Genomic DNA, 17,616 nt, shown 5'->3' with positions numbered 1-17,616 from the left:
ATAAATCTTGATGTACACACAAATTGCACGTTGGTACAGAATCTTATCTCAGGAATAATGACATCTTTAAAAGTGTCGATGTTCTCAATGTGACTATGTAATCCGGAAGGAGACTAAAATTTGTAAAGGAATAAAAGGTCCGTAGCGGTTGGGAATTTTGTTTGTCATTTACCACGGCTCGAGCTTCTCCTATTGGTGTCCGGGCACAAGTAATTGATTTGAGCAAAATCGTGCACTTTTTGATACTCCCTTGCACTGTTGATTCTGATCTTTTCATGAATTCTTGAGGTAAGATCAACCGATAATCATGTTATTGGCTTTCACAAGCTGTGAAAGTTGCATGTCATTGACGCATCAAAAATATTTACAGCTAACACGTACAGTACGGGATTGCACGACGGCGGACAATGTGACAAGACCGATTCAGCCCTAAGCTCTGAATTTCATCAATTCATCCTCCGATTTCATGTGAGAAGACTGGAAGGGGCCAGACGAAGTAGGCAAGCGCTTTGAAAACGTCACAAACAATCGGACCTTGAAGAAGCAATAACGCTACAGTCTGCAATCAGCTTATGCAAACAGTGTCACTCGAACTATGGCAAAGACAGGCGAAGCATTTCTGCGCATAGGAGACGAGATTATACTGTACGATGAGAACAACAATGTACTGATTGCTGAGAATCCCTTGGAAACTCGAGCGTGTGTACGACCTACGCGACATGATCGCTTGTCGTCTGAAGCGATTGGCAGTTGTATATTCAGAATCGAACCTCAGCAATGGTACACCGAGAAACGGGCACTAAAGCAATTCTTTGGCGATGACGAGGACGAAGAATCCATTGTGAGTCAAGGCACCATTGAAGAACTGCAGGAATTGAGAGAACTGCAACGCGAAGCACACAAAGAACAAAGTCAGAACGAAACCGAAAGAAAACGATTGTTTGGAAAACCGGTGCTGTATGGCCAAGTCATACAACTTTACAGTAAACATTTTCGAAAATACCTGACAGTGACCGGGCGAACCTGCAAAGGCGACATATCCCATCTGCAAGTCAATCTATCGCAAGATTTGATTGGCTACTTCAAGATCATGCCGCGTTACAGAATTCGTGTCGACGGCGAACCTGTGCGTCTAGGCGACACCTTTGCCATTCAGTGCGTACGTCCTGAAGGGTATCTCAACGTGGGCACGAACCCATTACGTTCTGATCTTTTTTCCACCGACTATTACGAGGTCTTTTCCCATACTCGGATTTCTTCTTGGACCATGAAGTGTCACGCGTCTGCATTTGCACAACAAGGCATGAGTACATCCAAATTCATTCATCCAGGCCAATACGTTCGATTCTACCACAAAGAAATGGAAGCTTATCTCGAGTCGCCTATGCTGATAAGGTAAGAAAGAAAAAAATGAAAACAAATTAGACACAGCCCAAAAAGGTTCTCAACCGGTTTCTTTTTTACTTTGCAGTGACAGACACGATGTTCGACTGCGCAAACATGTGATCAATCCACTGGATCCTAAAGAAAGTGATTCGCCCTTGGCTTTTTGGGAAGTGAGTGTGCATGATCATGGCTGTTTGTTTTGAGACATAAGGAATTCACTCCTGCATATTTCATGTTTCAGATCGAAAATGCAGACAGTTCTCAAGGTTCCAAATTATCCTGGAAAAAACCTGTACGCATTCGTCACGCAGCTTCACGACGCTATCTGTATATCGATCCGAACAATGTGCGGATCGATGTCCTCAGTCAGAAAGTCACCTATTCCTTGCGTCTGGTGAAAAATCCCGTTTGCCCAGAAGGGAATGATGGCACGCTTTTCAAATTAATTCCTGCTTCCGATCCTGTGAGCTCAAGAGTGCCCTTTGGCTCCTACGTACGGATTCAACATGTAGCAAGCCAATGCTGGATTCATGCTGCAGACGATGATGAAATCAGACGTGCTCAACGATCCTTGCCAACCGTCTCACTAAGTGTCGATCCTCTCACAACTTCACCTATCCCTCACTCAACGAACCATGGATCATCCAATATCGGACTACCACGGGACTCTACGGACATTAGCACATCATCGCCAAGTGAAGATACGTTGATCCATAACGTGACGGCATCGCAAGATTTTTATTATCATGATTGCTTCTCCATCACGTTGGTGAATAACCCGTTATCGGATACATTCATTTTCGTCAATGAACTATTACCTCGCTTGCAATGGTTTATCAAGCAAGAACGTAAAGTGGAACTGGATGCGGAAAATACACCCGAAAGTGGCAGCTATTTTCCTATTGATCAGGAAGAATTTCAAGCCATGTGCGATACTCTGGTAAGCTCATGAACAGGTGATTTCTTTTAGCGGTTAGCACGCGGTATTAACTTGTGTGAATTCACCCAATGCGCACCTCAGAGCGCGTTGATCAAATTTTGTACGAGAACCAAGGAAAACGATCCCACCAAACGCGTGGGTATACCCATCCCATGTAAGACATTACGCCTTCTATCTTTCTTACTTTCATGACATTGATTGAGTTTTTGATTCAACAGATCACCAAGTGTTACTTCGCGACATAGGCGTCATTGAAGCCGTGATTAGCATGATCCAAATCCCTTTTGATCTAGGGAAACGTCGACGAGTACGCACAGCAAAAGACACGCAGGTCTATTTTTCCGCAGAATACGAGAGAGCCGTACCATTGGATCATTTGCAGACAACCAACGAATATCGCTTAAAGACGATTCTTAGTCTTTGTTATCATTTGCTGCGTGTTTTTCTCATAGAGGGGCCTGTACAGAACGAACCATCGGATCATCAAGAGAATCAACTTCATGTGCTCCACGTGGCCGGTGATGATGGTATACACATGTTCCAGCAGCATATGGAAAGTGATATAGGTGTGGCGAGCATGATGATCCAACTTGTGAAGAATAACACCGCTGTTATTGAGCATATCACGACTGCTCAACCTCAGCTCATTCCGACCCTCGTCGATCTGGTCAAAAGACGAACGCAGAGGATACTTTCGCAGTACATCCAAGATGACTTTTACGGATTAGCTGAAGGCGAAGAAATCGCATCCTTTTTCAACCTTCTGAGTGCTTTATGCCATACGGAAACGTCCGACGTACTCATCCCTTACCGTCACTACGTATCTGAGCAGTTGTTTGGTGTGGATCCACGAAATGAATGTTTATTTCAAACACGCTTGTCGGTGGATGCTGGTATAGTCGAAGTGAAGATTATGGGCGACAGCTGGCGCAACCTGGAATCCCTGGTCCATCGAAGCGTCCCTATACTTGGGCTGTTCGTGGAGAGTGTATTACATATAATTTCTACACTCGTTCACGGGTCAAGCAACAAGACTTTGGAGTCTCAGCGACAGCTCATCCCCAAGAATGTTTGTCTCAAGTGTATCGGTGATCCGGGCTTGCCAAGCAATATTCGCGCCCAATTCTGTCATATACTCAGAGGTAAAGTGTTGAATGGTCTGGTAAGATTACCACACATTGTGTCACACCATCCTCACCGTCATCTGTTTGATGCGTAGTCCTCTACGTTGAGGTGTCTCCCTTTAGCGAAGTTTTATTACCTGATTTCACTTTACAATTCGATACGCTTTGCGGGCCCATTGAATATCCTTCGGGTGGGACCGGTAGTTTGGAAAGCCGTTGTCCAGAATTTTTCGATCAGTTAAAACATTGGGCCCTTGTTTTTCTTGACGATCGACGGCATCTAGTAAGTTTCCCCTGGCAGTAAAATTACCAAGTACATCACTTTACTAACAAAAATATGTCACCTAAGCTTATGGATGCCAAGCCCGATACCCAGTTTTTATCGGCAGTTCTCAAACTGATATTCTCTCAGCTACGGTTGGGATTTTTCACCGAACCAGGGGATGTAAAACGATTGTTCCGAGCCTTGGTACATGTACTTGACGGACGCATAGATGCACGGTAAAGCGGTCCAGACAAGCGTTTTAAAGTATAATACGGTCACTGATACATCAAGCTTTTAGAAATATTCAACATTTAAAGCACCTAACAGCACCCAACCACGATGCATCACAATGGTAACTTAATTTTTGCTGCAGTGACATGTCGATTTTTACGGGCAAGCTATACTCACGTTGATGAACTAGGAACGAGCGATACCTTCTTTCAGAAGATACCTTGGACGCGATGAACACCAAGATTCAGATTCTGGAAATTTTTGACCTCATTTTCGATTTGCGACTCCATGTTCGTATGGCTATGCTGGCCTCCGAATGGAAGCGCATGGAAAGGTGAGACAAAACAACTATCGCCAAGGAGCATATAAGTGAGACTAACACAAAGATAGTAATACTCAGCTGAAACCGTTGCGGTCGCTTCACGACATGTTGACCACGATATACGAGGAAACATTATTACGCCAGCGTGAAAACATATTGATGCCGATATTAAAAGATATTTTGCGGTACCAGTACGCTCCACTGAAGCGGATCGCCGTGGTGGTCATGCATCGTATTTACAACGATAGTGAAGGTAGGATAAAAAAGTACGAAATTCTATGAAATTTTTTTTTCCAAGCTAGACAATTGCACCTAGATTTGTTTCAGAAAACGTCGCGGGTGATGCTATTGACTGAACCACAGCAAGTGTTTGTCTATCACGGCATTAAGAAGCGCCTGGCGATGCTTCGATCTTTCCTCGCTTCCGATCGCCTGAGTGTCAAAGACCATCCAGCCGTGGACACGATTTTGCAACAATTTATTGGTTTGTTCAACGGTAAAACCATTGATTTTGATGACAGTCTCTGTTCTCTTGAAACGACGAAAAACCAACGAAATATCTACGCAAAACTTTTCAAAAATCTAAACGCCCATCCACTCATTATCACACTTCTCACCGCCGTGAAAAACCTCAAATCCACCAGTGTGAAAAAGATGGCTGAACTGTGTAACGAACAAGATACGGATTGCATAGGGACAATGAAGCTGTGCCTGGACTTCCTCGTTGAACTGACCCAGGATGATCCAGAATTGCAGGTACCGTGTGATGGACCTTCAAATTAAACACAATTTGAGCGCTACTGGTTACTAAATGGATTTGTATCGAGGTTATAGGGCGTCTTTATATTGCAAAATCTTGACTTGCTGATAGACATCTGCGCACACGATCCAACGTTGGCCGTTAGCCTTTACGGACTCTGTCGGAACAATTTGCATGTCAGTGTACGAATGCGGGAAGAGCAGATCAAGCGAATACTGGAACTGTCCAAGGGTTATCACGGAGAGTATTTGCATTTGCTGCATGACGCCATGAAAGCGCGCGGAAAACTTATCAAGAGAAACCAAGACTGTGTGATGCGTTTAATGATGGATCGTCGCAGTCTCTACGTACCGTTTGACACCGTTTACGATCTTACGAAATCCAAGCATCTGGATTACTGCATTGCTCTCATTGAGTTGCTAGCTGTCTGTGGGCAAGGCGATAATACATACGGCCAATCGGTAAGTGTTGCTCCAATGATCGCTGGACAAATAACCATACTAACGTTAACTGAAATTGATTCATCTAGTTTGCCCGTACCGTGTTTTCTATCCATGATATTGCCATGGTACTTCAGGACCAAGGTGCACCCGTGCGCCTGAAAACGGTGATGCTTCGGTTCCTCAGCTCCATTTATCTAGATAATATTGATGTTCCCTCTCACGAACCTGTGAGCGACAATCGAAGTATGAGGATGATGATCGAGAAGGCTTATCATGCCATTGTCCAAGCCGAAGTTGAACCGACGGAAGAGAATCAGGCATTCGTATACAATGGCGTGCTAGTGTTCCTACGTTCCGTATTCGAATACCACATATCGTTTGAAACCACCGTTAACAACTCATTGTTCAGTCTTTGCCCAAAGCTCGTTGATCGCGTGGTTGATCTCCTTCAGCCCGCGTACGGTGATCGTAACGCGTTGCAGAACACGCTTGCGTGCCTTGACAGTATGATCAATGTCTCTGGTTTTCGTGGAAGTGTCCATCCAGAAGATTTGCGGGATAAGCTGCGAGATGCAATGTTAAAGCTGACTGACGCAACCAATCACCAAGCCGCCCATCACGATCCAGTGAACGTCAAGTTTCAAGGTTTTGTCCGAGCCCTTAAAGCAGATCAAGGCGTCTTGATCCTCCAAAGAAATGAATTCAAAAAGCTTGGTGAGGCCTATTCGCTCAATACAGCGCAATCTTTTGTTAGTCAATGCGGAGGAAAAAATTCTGATTCGGGTGTACATTAGGTTCTCATTTCAATTTAATTGACGATCAGTCGGTACAAGACGTGAAATCGCTCATTGATTATTTATCCATGATGACCAGCACAAAATATGACAAGAAAACGGAACATTATCAGGTGGCTACGATGAAAATCTTGGAAGAAATCCCATTGCAATATATCCGAGAACGATGGCAAGTCAACGCAGCGGAAGAACCTGTACGCTTTGAGACATTGGAGAAGAAAAAAGCAGAGGCGCAAAACATATTGAACGGACTCGGCTGTACCTTGGTGACCCAGACTCTTTTATCCTCTCCGCGGCGACAAATGTTTGAGGCTTCGCTAAAACTTTTGATCGCTTTGCTGGAAGGTGGTAACAAGAATGTTCAGGTAACAACCCCTTTTTATTTTTTTGAGTTTTTTTTTTTGAAGAGCTTATCCATCTTTATCCATGGTAGGATAAACTCGAGGAGTACTTTTACAGCATCAGGTACATGTTATAGATAATGCAATAGGTATATTGATTCTAACGAACTGTTGCATATCGTGTTTGTTTACAATATTTAGAGAAGAGCGGTTCTTCTATTCCTTCCACCAACGTCTCAGAAACGGGATTGCTTCTTTGGAAGAAGCCCAACTCCATCTGGTGCGAGCGGCTTATAAAATGAATCGGCAACAGTCTATTTTGAGTCTGGAGTCGGTCGATAAGCGATCACTCGAAGACATCAAGAAGTCGCATCGGCGTCACTCGTCGAGCTTGGATCTATCACGCAGCGGCTTGCGGAAGCGGCATTTAGGGCAGAAGCAAATGAATGCTGAATCGGTCTTAGTGTACCAGAAAATTTCCAATTTAATGGCGAACGAGACGGCCGAATTCGGTACGGCAGACGAGGATTTTGCGAGTATGAAGGATACGATGCGCGCCTTGCAGCTGATGGTCGAAGGTCACAATATCAATCTACAGACCTATTTGGCTAAACAGCCCGATAATATCAAGAGTTTCAATATCGTGCAAGATGTCGTCGAATATTTACACGCCATCGTACCTCTTTGTAATATCCAAAATGTTCGACTGATCATCCAAGTGCTAGATACGATTACCGAACTTGCTCAAGTACGTATATGACCCCATTTGCTTTTGGCGAGACTTGTTACTCATGATTTGCTTTGTAGGGATGTCTTGAGAATCAGGTACAAGCTATGATTTATTATTTTCTCGTGCTTTATACAGTTCTGCTGACCACCTGAGGATAGCTTACTATTTTCAATGACAAGATTATCAACCCAGTAAATACCATCCTTCGAGAACCGTATCCCAATTGTCCAAGATCATTGGTGAATGAACTCAAGGTACTGTCATATTCACATCTTTCTTTGTGCTTTCTTGTTTATTCACCTCAAAACTATATTTAGAGTAAAGTGGTTATTTGCTTATTGAGTTTACTGGAAGGAAGCATGGATAACAGCGAAGTCATCTTTCAAGCGATGGCTCAAACGCTTGATTTATCCACCGTGCTTTCGAACATGAATGCCATCTATGATAACAATCGAGCGGATCTCAATTCTCCAGATGTATTTGAGAAGCTGGAGTGTGGTTTCCTTTATTGTATGTTGATGATGACTCTTTGGCCAGCCTTGGATGAAGATCAGGTGAGTCCGGATACCAAAGGCTTAAATTGTGTGTATCTTTATAACCTTTTTTTTTTTCTCTGTATAGCGTTCGCTGATCGACCAAAGCGCAGCGTTCAATTACTTCCAAAGGCATACGGGGAAAATCGAAGTGGTGATGGATTATGGTCAAGATAAGCAGCTCATGCGCGTTCTGTTTCCTATTCCCGAAGTATGCAAATACCTACGAGACAGTACAAAGCAACGTTTCTTATGGAACGTAAAAAGGTAAACTACTGTGAAAAGGGAAAGGGATATCAGGACATATAGTGATTGGATCTTTTGTAATGATTTTAGAGATTCCCCGTCGACAAAAATCGAGGACCTTGTACAGCAATCCGGCAAGATCATTTATGAGTAAGTAGATGGTTTCTACGTCTTTTTTTTCCCGAAAAGTATAACAATAATGAAATACTTGCTAGAATTGAGAATCAGGCTCGTGTAGCACAGAATCGCTACCTATCCCTGCTGACCAAGTACAGCCATTTATGGTGGAAAGCATCGTATGTCGCAACCATCTTGTTAAACGCGTTGATGCTGGTGTATTCCTCAATGCTGTTTGATGTGGGCAATGCGAATCAATTATCGTCGCGCTTTACCACCAAAGTCTGTGTGACATTGACCCTGGAAATCTGTCACCTCGTTTTCTGGTTATTATCCACCGCGGAATTCTATTTTATTCAGTTGCCTATCCTTGTGTATCGTCATTCAACAAAAACCGCCGAGAATCTTTCAAACGATGACAAGGCCACGGAAGAGAAGCTGGCCATCGAGAAAAATCTCATGACTGGAGAGAAATTTACTGATAAGGTTGGTAATCTGCGTTGTTATGCAGTGATGATGATACTGATGCTGAATCTTCTTAGCCTTTTGATCTTCGATTTTTATTGGCGAGTTTGTTCGAAACTCAATTCTTATACCATTTGATCATGGTTGGATTTTCCGTCCTTGGTCTTTTTTACCCCGGATTTTATGCCGTTCATCTTCTCGACTTTGTCTTTCGTGACCGGATCTTGCAAGGTGTTATCGCTAGTATCACGCTGAACGTCAGCTCCATTTCGAGAACAGTAAGTGCTGCACATTATTATAAGATGCATAAGCCAATTATGCATAGCTTGCTGACGCCTTGATAATATGTAGGCTCTGTTGGGAATTATTGTTGTGTATATTCACAGTGTTGTTGCTTACATGTATTTTCGATCCGAGTTTGATGCATCCAAAGGGCTTTACTGCGATTCACTCTCAGAATGCTTTGTCACTGTATTGTCTCATGGGTAAGTTGTTGGTCTTCCAATTTTCTTCAGAGAAAAAAAGCTTAATACGCGGTTAATGCTAGCGTACGTTCTGGAGGTGGTATTGGTGATATATTGGAACCGGACGAGCAGGTGCAGCCTCGAGGCTGGCGCACTATATTTGAAATGTCATTTTACCTGATTGTGGTTGTGTTTCTATTGAACGCCATCTTTGGTATTATTTTCGATACGTTTGGTCATCTTCGTGATGGTAAGTGGAAAAATCCTAGTCACTTTGTGTTCATGTTACTGATATTTTTTATTTTATTTTTTTTGCATGAAAGAGAGATCGGCTATATTACAAGATATGAAGACGTGTAAGTTGACTGTAGTCAAGTATAAGCTTGATCACGAGAGGGATTTATAACACAAATTTATGCTAGCATGCTTTATCTGCAGTATCAATGCAGTCGAATTTCAACGACACGCCAAGAAGGGATTTGAAGACCATGTCAAAAATGATCACAATATATGGTACGTTCTTTATGCATGAGCTCCCATGGATATCTTGAAACTAACCTACAACTGCCTTTTACAGGCAATACCTATTTTTTATTGTTCATCTGAAGAATAAGGATCGCACGGAATATACCGGACCCGAATCCTATGTGGCAGGCTGTCTGAAAGATATGAATTACAGCTTCTTTCCCATCAATCGAGCGTTATGTCTTCGTCAGCACGACGATGATGATACCGAACGCTTACTGAAACTGGAGGAAATGACCTCCACTCTAATGGAAAGGATGTCCAAGATCGAGGAAAGTATAGAAAAACTGGGTGACGTACATGCGCGTTCTAGATCCAACAGCCTGCTGCTGTCTCCCATGTAAACTTGGATTGTAAAAAAAGTAAAAATATACAGTTAAGAAGGACTGTCGTTTTGCTAGTATTTCTTTGGTTCTTCATCGATTTGGGTTTTTGGTGTCGGGAGTCAAACTGTTTCAATATGTTTCAGTACCCTTCCAGGAACACAAAACTTTCAGGAACACAAGACCATACCATTACATCTGCGGGCTGACAAAGTAAATTCGGAAATCAGCTGGAGCCGCTTATGATATGTACAAGCAGTGAATGAGCAAAAGTCGGCCATACCTGTAATGCCTCACTTAAATTTATTTTATTGAGGTATTACAGTATGAGGCGTTACTGATGTCGATCAGGTGCATATGATCGCTAATGCTGCGAGGTAACAATGCGCAATCTCTTGCAATTTCTTTCTTTTTTACAGCCATACAGATCTGGGTAAAAATTTTGTACAAATCCATACGCAAATCGAGCCACGATTTGCATTCACTGATTTACTTATGTTGACGCCTCATTGAAAGATTGAAATCGGGATTAGAAGATCTTATTGTTTCGCTATCATATCAGTCTGATTTTTCGACTAAAACGAGGCGGTGCTTCCGTCAAGCTCTGCCCATGTCTTGGGCTATGCGAAACACGAGATTTACTTGAGAGAAATGTTAGTGAATCCTCGTGATTTAGAGGTTTTTTCAGTCGTTCTTTACGGATAATCAAGCTGACAAAGTAAGCAGCTACATACTCGAAGGATGATGGCTGCTTAGGGGATGAATCAGTTGTAATCCTATTGATTTCTTAAGATAAGCATTTAAATAACCACTCTGCAGCGTGATTACATTGGAGAAAAAATTATTCATGACCTGAATGAGAAAAAATATGGTATTACTATACCCCTGAATATTGTTTGTTGCATGAAGGAGTATCGGCACGAAGCCAACAAAAAAAAATTAACAACAGCTCCAATCGCCGAGTTTTTTAAATGGCGCAGAACCCCATTCTTTCACATTATTGCTGATCTCATTGACGGATTGGCTATTCGGATGTCAAAACCTCATCAACCATAAACAGGAAAAAGTCCACTGGATCGGACAAGCAATAACAGAAAAAATAAATAGAATATGCATATATGTGACGACAAAAAATCAAAAAGGCCGAGTGTGATTACATCGTGCAGCTGAGGCGCAATATTCACGCGATGAAGGGAGAAAGGCAATGATGTTTTTTTTTTTTTTTTTTTTGATTGCAGAGGGTGCAGAGTGCAAATTGTTGTTTAACCGTGAGTTCACATCTTGAACATGGTACGAAAAAAATCGGTTTTTGTCATTCCTGAGTTCCTCAACACTTTCCATTCTTGGTGAACCGCATCCAATCCAGATCGGGCCACGTGCCTTGTTCCCCATCAAGGTTTTCGATGGACCATGCTGTGGCCACTTTTTTTTTTACATTTTTCCAACGGCGATTGCGCGGTTGAACGCAATTCTTTCTGTTCCTTTCTTTTTCTTTTTTTACCTAATTTTATTTATAACTTTGCTCCCAATCTCGTCCATCCTTCTCTCATAAACTTTAATTCATACTATTTATTCACGTTATACATACACATATTCAATTTTTTAATAACCTTGTTTTTTCTTTTTTTGATTTTGCCTTCACACTCATTCATGTTCTCATTTCGACCCAATGCAGTAACTAACCACATCTCTGATCACCAAGCCAAACAGCCTGATCCCATGCCGTCTCGTCGTACCAAGAAAATCAGCAATTTCGGATTGCATTCGTCGTCATCGTTTTTCCCTCATAAGATAGGTGGCTCGTCCTCGTCGCTCATAACGGGACGTCAAAAGAATGCAACCGAAATAAACAGTCCAGAGCCCACGGTGGCCGCAAACAACGGTGCAATCGCTCTCTCGTCGTCCGGAGACGAGGCGAATCTTCAACGCAGCCGATCCACCGTTTCAGCCCTTTCAGATAACGGTACAGTGCAACCAGAAACGAATCGATGGGCGCTTCGGGTGATCAATCCAGATCCGGACTCTTCCAGTGAGGATGAAGACGATGATTGCCGATCCAGTAAGCGACATTCAATCTCCGTTCACTCCTACACAGCGCCCTCTTCTACGAAAGTCATGATCGACCCTACTGTCAGTGGCTATTCCGAAATACCGAGCCTACAACCCTCTGTCGAATCCGCATCAAGCCCAAACAAATTAATAAAACCCACCACTCCTATCCCCGCAGCCCATGCTTTGATTGACGAAAGTAAGGAGGCTCACTTACCGTTCTTGACACCCGCCACTTCATTTTCGCTTGCAACCCCTGAGAAAGTGGAATCACCACACCATCATGATGTAAAACAACAGGATACGCATTACGTTGCGCCTGAAACTCGGCTGCCATTGACAACCACCACCCGGCCATCGCAACCGCTCTCGAGACGACAATCCAAAGTATTGCAAGAACAACCCCCAGCCACACCCTTACCCCTCGATTGGTTGCCACAGTTCGATTTCGGATTTTCTTTGTTACCCTCTGATACCGCAGACTTTCTATCACCTTCTTTTATCACCGCCCAGCATAATAATTCCTTATTGCCCGCCAATCCTGCCACAACCTACGAAAATACCCCATCTATATCATCTGCAGGCCGCCATGATAATGCGACAGATACACCCACATCAATCTCCACGATGGACGGTACTGTGAGCGACGTTCCTTCTTCTGTAAACGACTCTATCCAGAACAAGTTAGAGATTCACACAACAGATAATCATATGAAAATTGCCATGAACAAAACTCCGGTCCTCTCTGAAGTCCATGCGATCAATGGGTCGTCGCCTACTGTAGGCTCGTCCCGACCACGGTTTAAGCCAGATGGTACAGTGGTACGTATGCCTTCGACGTTGACTGCTGTGGAAACGGAAAACGTTTCTGGGACAAACTACTTTAGTGGATATGACGCAATCCGCCATCAGCAACTAAGCGATGGTGATACACTCGCATTAAATTCAGAGCCTGCACCACCGTCCATGACGAGCCTAAGTAATGCGAGTGTAACCATGATGAAGACTACCGACAGTCTAGCCTCCATGGCCAGTACCCAAACTTCTTCGAAATATGCCAAAGCATCTTACAGTCTCACGAACCATCCCGACGCGATCAAACTCTATCGAAATATGGCCTTGAAAACCGGCGACAAAAAAGTGCAGCTTAGTTACGCAAAATATTTATTGGAAATTGCCGATTTGTACGAGTGTCATCCGAGCCACCGTGCAAGTAAACATATGTCTGGTTTCCATCAAAACCTTCTCGGGGAATTGGGAGGTCGGATGCGACGAGGCGAGGGGATTCGACACAGCGTGGATGCCAAACCTGCCAGCCCCGCCATGTCGCAGTTATCAGCTCTCTATTCGCAACCGCGGACTTCAACGAGTACTATGCGCGCCAGTATCGATATAGCACGACCCATCATTTCCGGCACTGACTATGAATCGAATCGTCGGAAAAAGAAGGTGCTGGAAGAAGAAGGTGTGCGATGGATTAGGCGATTAGCCAAGGAGAGGGTAGCCGAAGCCGCTTATTTGCAAGCATTGTGGATGGACTGCGGACTGTACGGCTTCAAGAAGAATCCGGCGAAATCGCTCAAGTACTACGAAATAGCTGCGCGTGAAGGTGTACCGGAAGCCATGTATGCGGTCGCGGAATACTATGCCTCGCAAGGTTATCATGCAGCAGCTTTTGCAAATTATAAACGGGCAGCCGACAAAGGTTTTGTGGATGCTATCTATGTATGATAACCAGTAATTTCTTTTTTTGAGTCAACCCATTGCAATCAGCCGACTCACTCGACATGATGCTTATTTCCCTTTTTTTTTTTATATAGCGATTAGGACTTATCAATCTGCATGGTTATTTTGGTCAGCGACAAAACATGACAGCAGGTCTACAATTGCTGTACGAAGCGGCTGGCAATGCGACCGAGTCATGCAACGAACCTCCGTATGTGTTTGCTCTGCTTCTCACCAACACGTATCCCAAAGCCGATATTCCAAGGTAAGTATTTGGGAAATACGAATATACGTGCAACATAAAAAAAAGTAACTCGAGAACAGTGAATTGGTCAAACCTTATGGCGGAGCCAATGCAGCTGTCAATTTTTTCGAACGAGCCGCTCAGCTAGCTCATGTCGCGGCGCAAACACGTTTGGCCTACATTTACGAGCACGGTCTGTACGGGGTCCCGATGAATTTTGCCAAGAGCTTTACAAATTACGAATTAGCCGCCAACGCCAAAGATACAGACGCTATGGTGGGACTCAGTCGGCTTTACAATAACGGGAGCCACGGTCCGAAAGATCATGATGAAGAGAAACGGCGTGCCAGTGACGAGTCCGGTTGGCTGATAAATACGAATCGTGACGAGGACGCAGCGTTCATGTGGTGCCAACGAGCAGCCGATCAGGAATCGGTCGAAGGACTATTTCTACTCGGGTAAGTCCATTTCATGTGAAGTTGCCCATCAAAATAGCGATGGTACTTATGCATATCTTTCTCTCTTTTTAACAAGATGGTACTATGAGACGGGGACTGGTACGCTTCGCGACTATGAACGAGCGCAGACATATTATCGAAGAGCAGCTTCCAAAGGACACGCGGAAGCAAAAGAACGATTGCAAAAGACCAATTCCACTACTCGACAACAGCATGAAGAAATGAAACGCTTGATGGATGACGGTCAAAAAGATTTACAAGCGTGCAGTATTATGTAAATTCACACCATCATCCAGAAACTCAGAAATTCCTTGACTGTCTGTATTTGTGCCATCGCTCAACGAACAACCCCGCTTGTAGATCACCCTTCTTTTGTATTCAATGTCATTCTGTACAAATCAAACATTAAATTATCTTCTTGTGCTGTCATAGCCCACGAGATGTGCTTCCATTTTTGCCCTATATGTATTTCGCTTTATATTATCTTGATACAAATTAGTTCGAAATAAGATGGAAATAATACATACAGCAACAGCATATATGGAAAAAATGTTCTGAGAAACAGGATATTTAAATTAAGGACGGGGGGAAGACTTTTGGACTTGAGGAAATAGAAAACATGAAATACAGTTCTGCAAAACTTATACGATGGTTTGTAAGTTTGAAAACTTTGGGCAAAGCATCGTCATGGATATGCATAGTTATGTGGATGGATGGTCGCAAGTGATGAATGAACCTGAATCATGTGCTTTGCGCCTTTCGTACCATTGATGTTTCCGTTCTTGAGATCGTAATTTTCGCAATTCTCGGACTAAGCGCGAACGCTTGTCCTGATGCTGACGCAACTGGATTTCAATCGCGCTGGGAGCCACCTCAACTTGATTGGTCTGATTGCGACAAATTTCGGCATGACAGCGTTGTATGTCTGTCGAAACAGCCCGTACTTGTTCATCTAACAGTCGAATCTTTCGTAATCGTTCTTCAGACATTCGTCTGGCATGTTCGCGTCTTTTGAGTTTGCCAAGGCATGCAGATTTTCTTCGATCTTTGATTTGTGGTAGAGCATCCGTCAATTTGGAACGGCTGTGGCCTCGCCTATATTGATAACCGTCTTCTAACAACCGTTGCTTAGCCAACTGGAATAGCTGGCCCTTTTGCTTGATTAAGGATGGATCATCGAGCGCCAACGCCGCTGCAGCCTGATTGATGGCTATTTCGTACGATGTCAATGATCGAGAATTATTTTTGCCATAAATAACAGCATGCGATAGGATAATTTGACGCGATATTACATCATGGGATGGAGCATTCTCATTGCAAGAGACGGTATGGCTAGGACTGGCAGAAAGAGGCGGCGAAGGCGGACGCTCAACTGCGAATGCCGCCTGACCTTACTTTTTTAGCGTATTCGTTATCATCCTAGTTATAAGCAAACTACCTACATCATCATCATTGTTCAATAAAGACGCCAAAGCTGGACGGGTGAAAGACGATGGTGATTGTGGTGGGGAATGGTCCACCTGCTCCCGAAGTCGCAATTCACGCAAGGCGCATTTCAGTTTGATGCAATGAAATGGCAGCACATTGATGGCTTGCAGAAACTCGTCTAATTCTTGATCGTTGAAATGCAGTAACTGATTCAAGTCGTCGTCGGTGGCTCCTGCTTGGATAAATACATTGTAATATTGGCTGATGTTGTGAGTGTGGAGGAATTGCCAAAGGGATCGCATCAGAGTAGAAAGTAAGTAAGCCAGTATAAGAAACAATGCCGGATCATTCTAAGAAAGGCCTTTTTCATGCTTGCCTGAATTGGGGGGAAACGCCATTAGCCTGTCATGTTCGTTGTCGCAGCAGAAATTTCTCAATTTTGAGTTTATTTCGCCCTTTTTCGGAAGCTCAACCGTGCGCTGTCTTCACACTTGCGAAGGCAGTTATCCTTCCTCCGACGTTGATGCGTCCCAAAATCGGTGCCACTGGGCTCAATCGCTTGCAGGTTCATGGAACGCTGGATCTAAACACCCTTGCAAAGAATATCCTCTTGGATACATCGTTTCGTTCTCTGCATGAAATAGACCCAAATATTTTCAAACGGCAATCCAGCAATCTGGATATTTATACGGCGTTACTGGGCCTGGATGGGTCCTTGAATAATTCGGATAACCTAGGTGGTGCTAGACTACAGGAAAATCCGTATTTGTATTCACTTTCATCTCGTCATCCATTGACAGATAATAAGGCGATATAATAGTGAAAGTTTTAAGCTCCTTTGTTTTTTAAGCAAATGGTTTTCGCTTCTGTGAGCAATAAAGAACTTTGATGAAGGACAACCGTTCGTGTTGAAGTTAAGAACCAAGTTGACATGCAGAAGGTAGTTTCACGTTACAGATAAAGTGTTTGGTTCTATTGAAGCAAAAAATCGATTACTGTTCAAAAATGGATGAATTCGAAGGCGTTGGTTGGTATCAACATAACAAGAGTGCGTTGTCGATAAACAGATCATACAAATCATATGTTTATATTTTATGATGTTGATAAAGTTTTTTTTTTTCTTGTGATGCATAAACCACGTTTCTTTCGATTCCATGCCACTATGGCAACATGGGAATCATATGGTCCAATATAATAATACGTGAGTTAGTCATTCGTTTTTATCACAGTCAAAGTGCAAGATGATTTGCGGAAACTTACAAAAAGAAAAACAAATGGCATATCTTACTATCATGACCAAGAATATGAAACTATATCATCGATTGTTGATTGCACTTGCTATGAAACCGCTCCAGATCGACGAAAGTAACACGCATACAACTATACCATTGGGTGAAAAGGAAATCCGATTCAATGACCTGATACAGTGATATTTTGCGCACGACAGAAATTTGGTGTTCATTCCGAAAATAGCTATTTCACCACATGGCTTGATTCGGAGTCTTTATTTTGAATGGAACTCCATTGTGTGTGCAAAAAGTTGGGTTGTCATCTTGGATGGTCGGTTGCAGAGTGTCTCACCCTTATTTCAATGTTTGTTTCACATTAGAACAGAAGTTTAATTTCTCATTTTTTTTATTGTCACAGTCTTGTTGTTTACCATTATGGTTCAGCAGATGAATTTTGGAAGCGCTCATCGTCCA

The 17,616-nt window shown here is 43.2% G+C and overlaps 3 protein-coding genes across 3 annotated transcripts; 2 read left to right on the top strand and 1 right to left on the bottom strand.

The window, feature by feature from the left end:
- Nucleotides 1-595: 595 nt before the first annotated feature.
- BYT42DRAFT_609468 (uncharacterized protein) lies at nt 596-10,030 on the top strand (the record flags this gene model as incomplete). The annotated part of the gene is made up of 28 exons (XM_051571267.1): nt 596-1,395; nt 1,472-1,556; nt 1,628-2,326; nt 2,408-2,480; nt 2,545-3,468; nt 3,546-3,733; nt 3,800-3,951; nt 4,014-4,067; nt 4,137-4,280; nt 4,337-4,521; nt 4,585-5,024; nt 5,103-5,489; nt 5,558-6,185; nt 6,266-6,630; nt 6,699-6,730; nt 6,808-7,354; nt 7,414-7,431; nt 7,495-7,590; nt 7,654-7,890; nt 7,958-8,136; nt 8,206-8,265; nt 8,331-8,718; nt 8,775-8,975; nt 9,049-9,182; nt 9,245-9,411; nt 9,485-9,517; nt 9,584-9,674; nt 9,739-10,030. The coding sequence occupies 28 exons, from the start codon at nt 596-598 to the stop codon at nt 10,028-10,030; spliced, it is 7,599 nt and encodes a 2,532-aa protein (XP_051428230.1).
- Nucleotides 10,031-11,492: 1,462 nt separating this feature from the next.
- Nucleotides 11,493-14,942, top strand: BYT42DRAFT_551931 (uncharacterized protein). Its single transcript, XM_051566323.1, has 4 exons — nt 11,493-13,783; nt 13,879-14,048; nt 14,108-14,485; nt 14,562-14,942. Exons 1-4 carry the CDS (start codon nt 11,660-11,662, stop codon nt 14,761-14,763), a joined length of 2,874 nt encoding a protein of 957 aa, XP_051428229.1. The 5' UTR covers nt 11,493-11,659; the 3' UTR covers nt 14,764-14,942.
- A 244-nt stretch (nt 14,943-15,186) lies between these two features.
- BYT42DRAFT_609466 (uncharacterized protein) lies at nt 15,187-16,215 on the bottom strand (the record flags this gene model as incomplete). The annotated part of the gene is made up of 2 exons (XM_051571266.1): nt 15,187-15,870; nt 15,928-16,215. 2 exons carry the CDS (start codon nt 16,213-16,215, stop codon nt 15,187-15,189), a joined length of 972 nt encoding a protein of 323 aa, XP_051428228.1.
- Between the last annotated feature and the right edge of the window lie 1,401 nt (nt 16,216-17,616).

Source organism: Radiomyces spectabilis, assembly GCF_025331425.1.
Source record: "Radiomyces spectabilis strain NRRL 2753 chromosome Unknown BYT42scaffold_1, whole genome shotgun sequence".
Lineage (NCBI taxonomy): Eukaryota > Fungi > Mucoromycota > Mucoromycetes > Mucorales > Radiomycetaceae > Radiomyces > Radiomyces spectabilis.
This window is presented reverse-complemented; position numbering and strand designations above follow the sequence as displayed.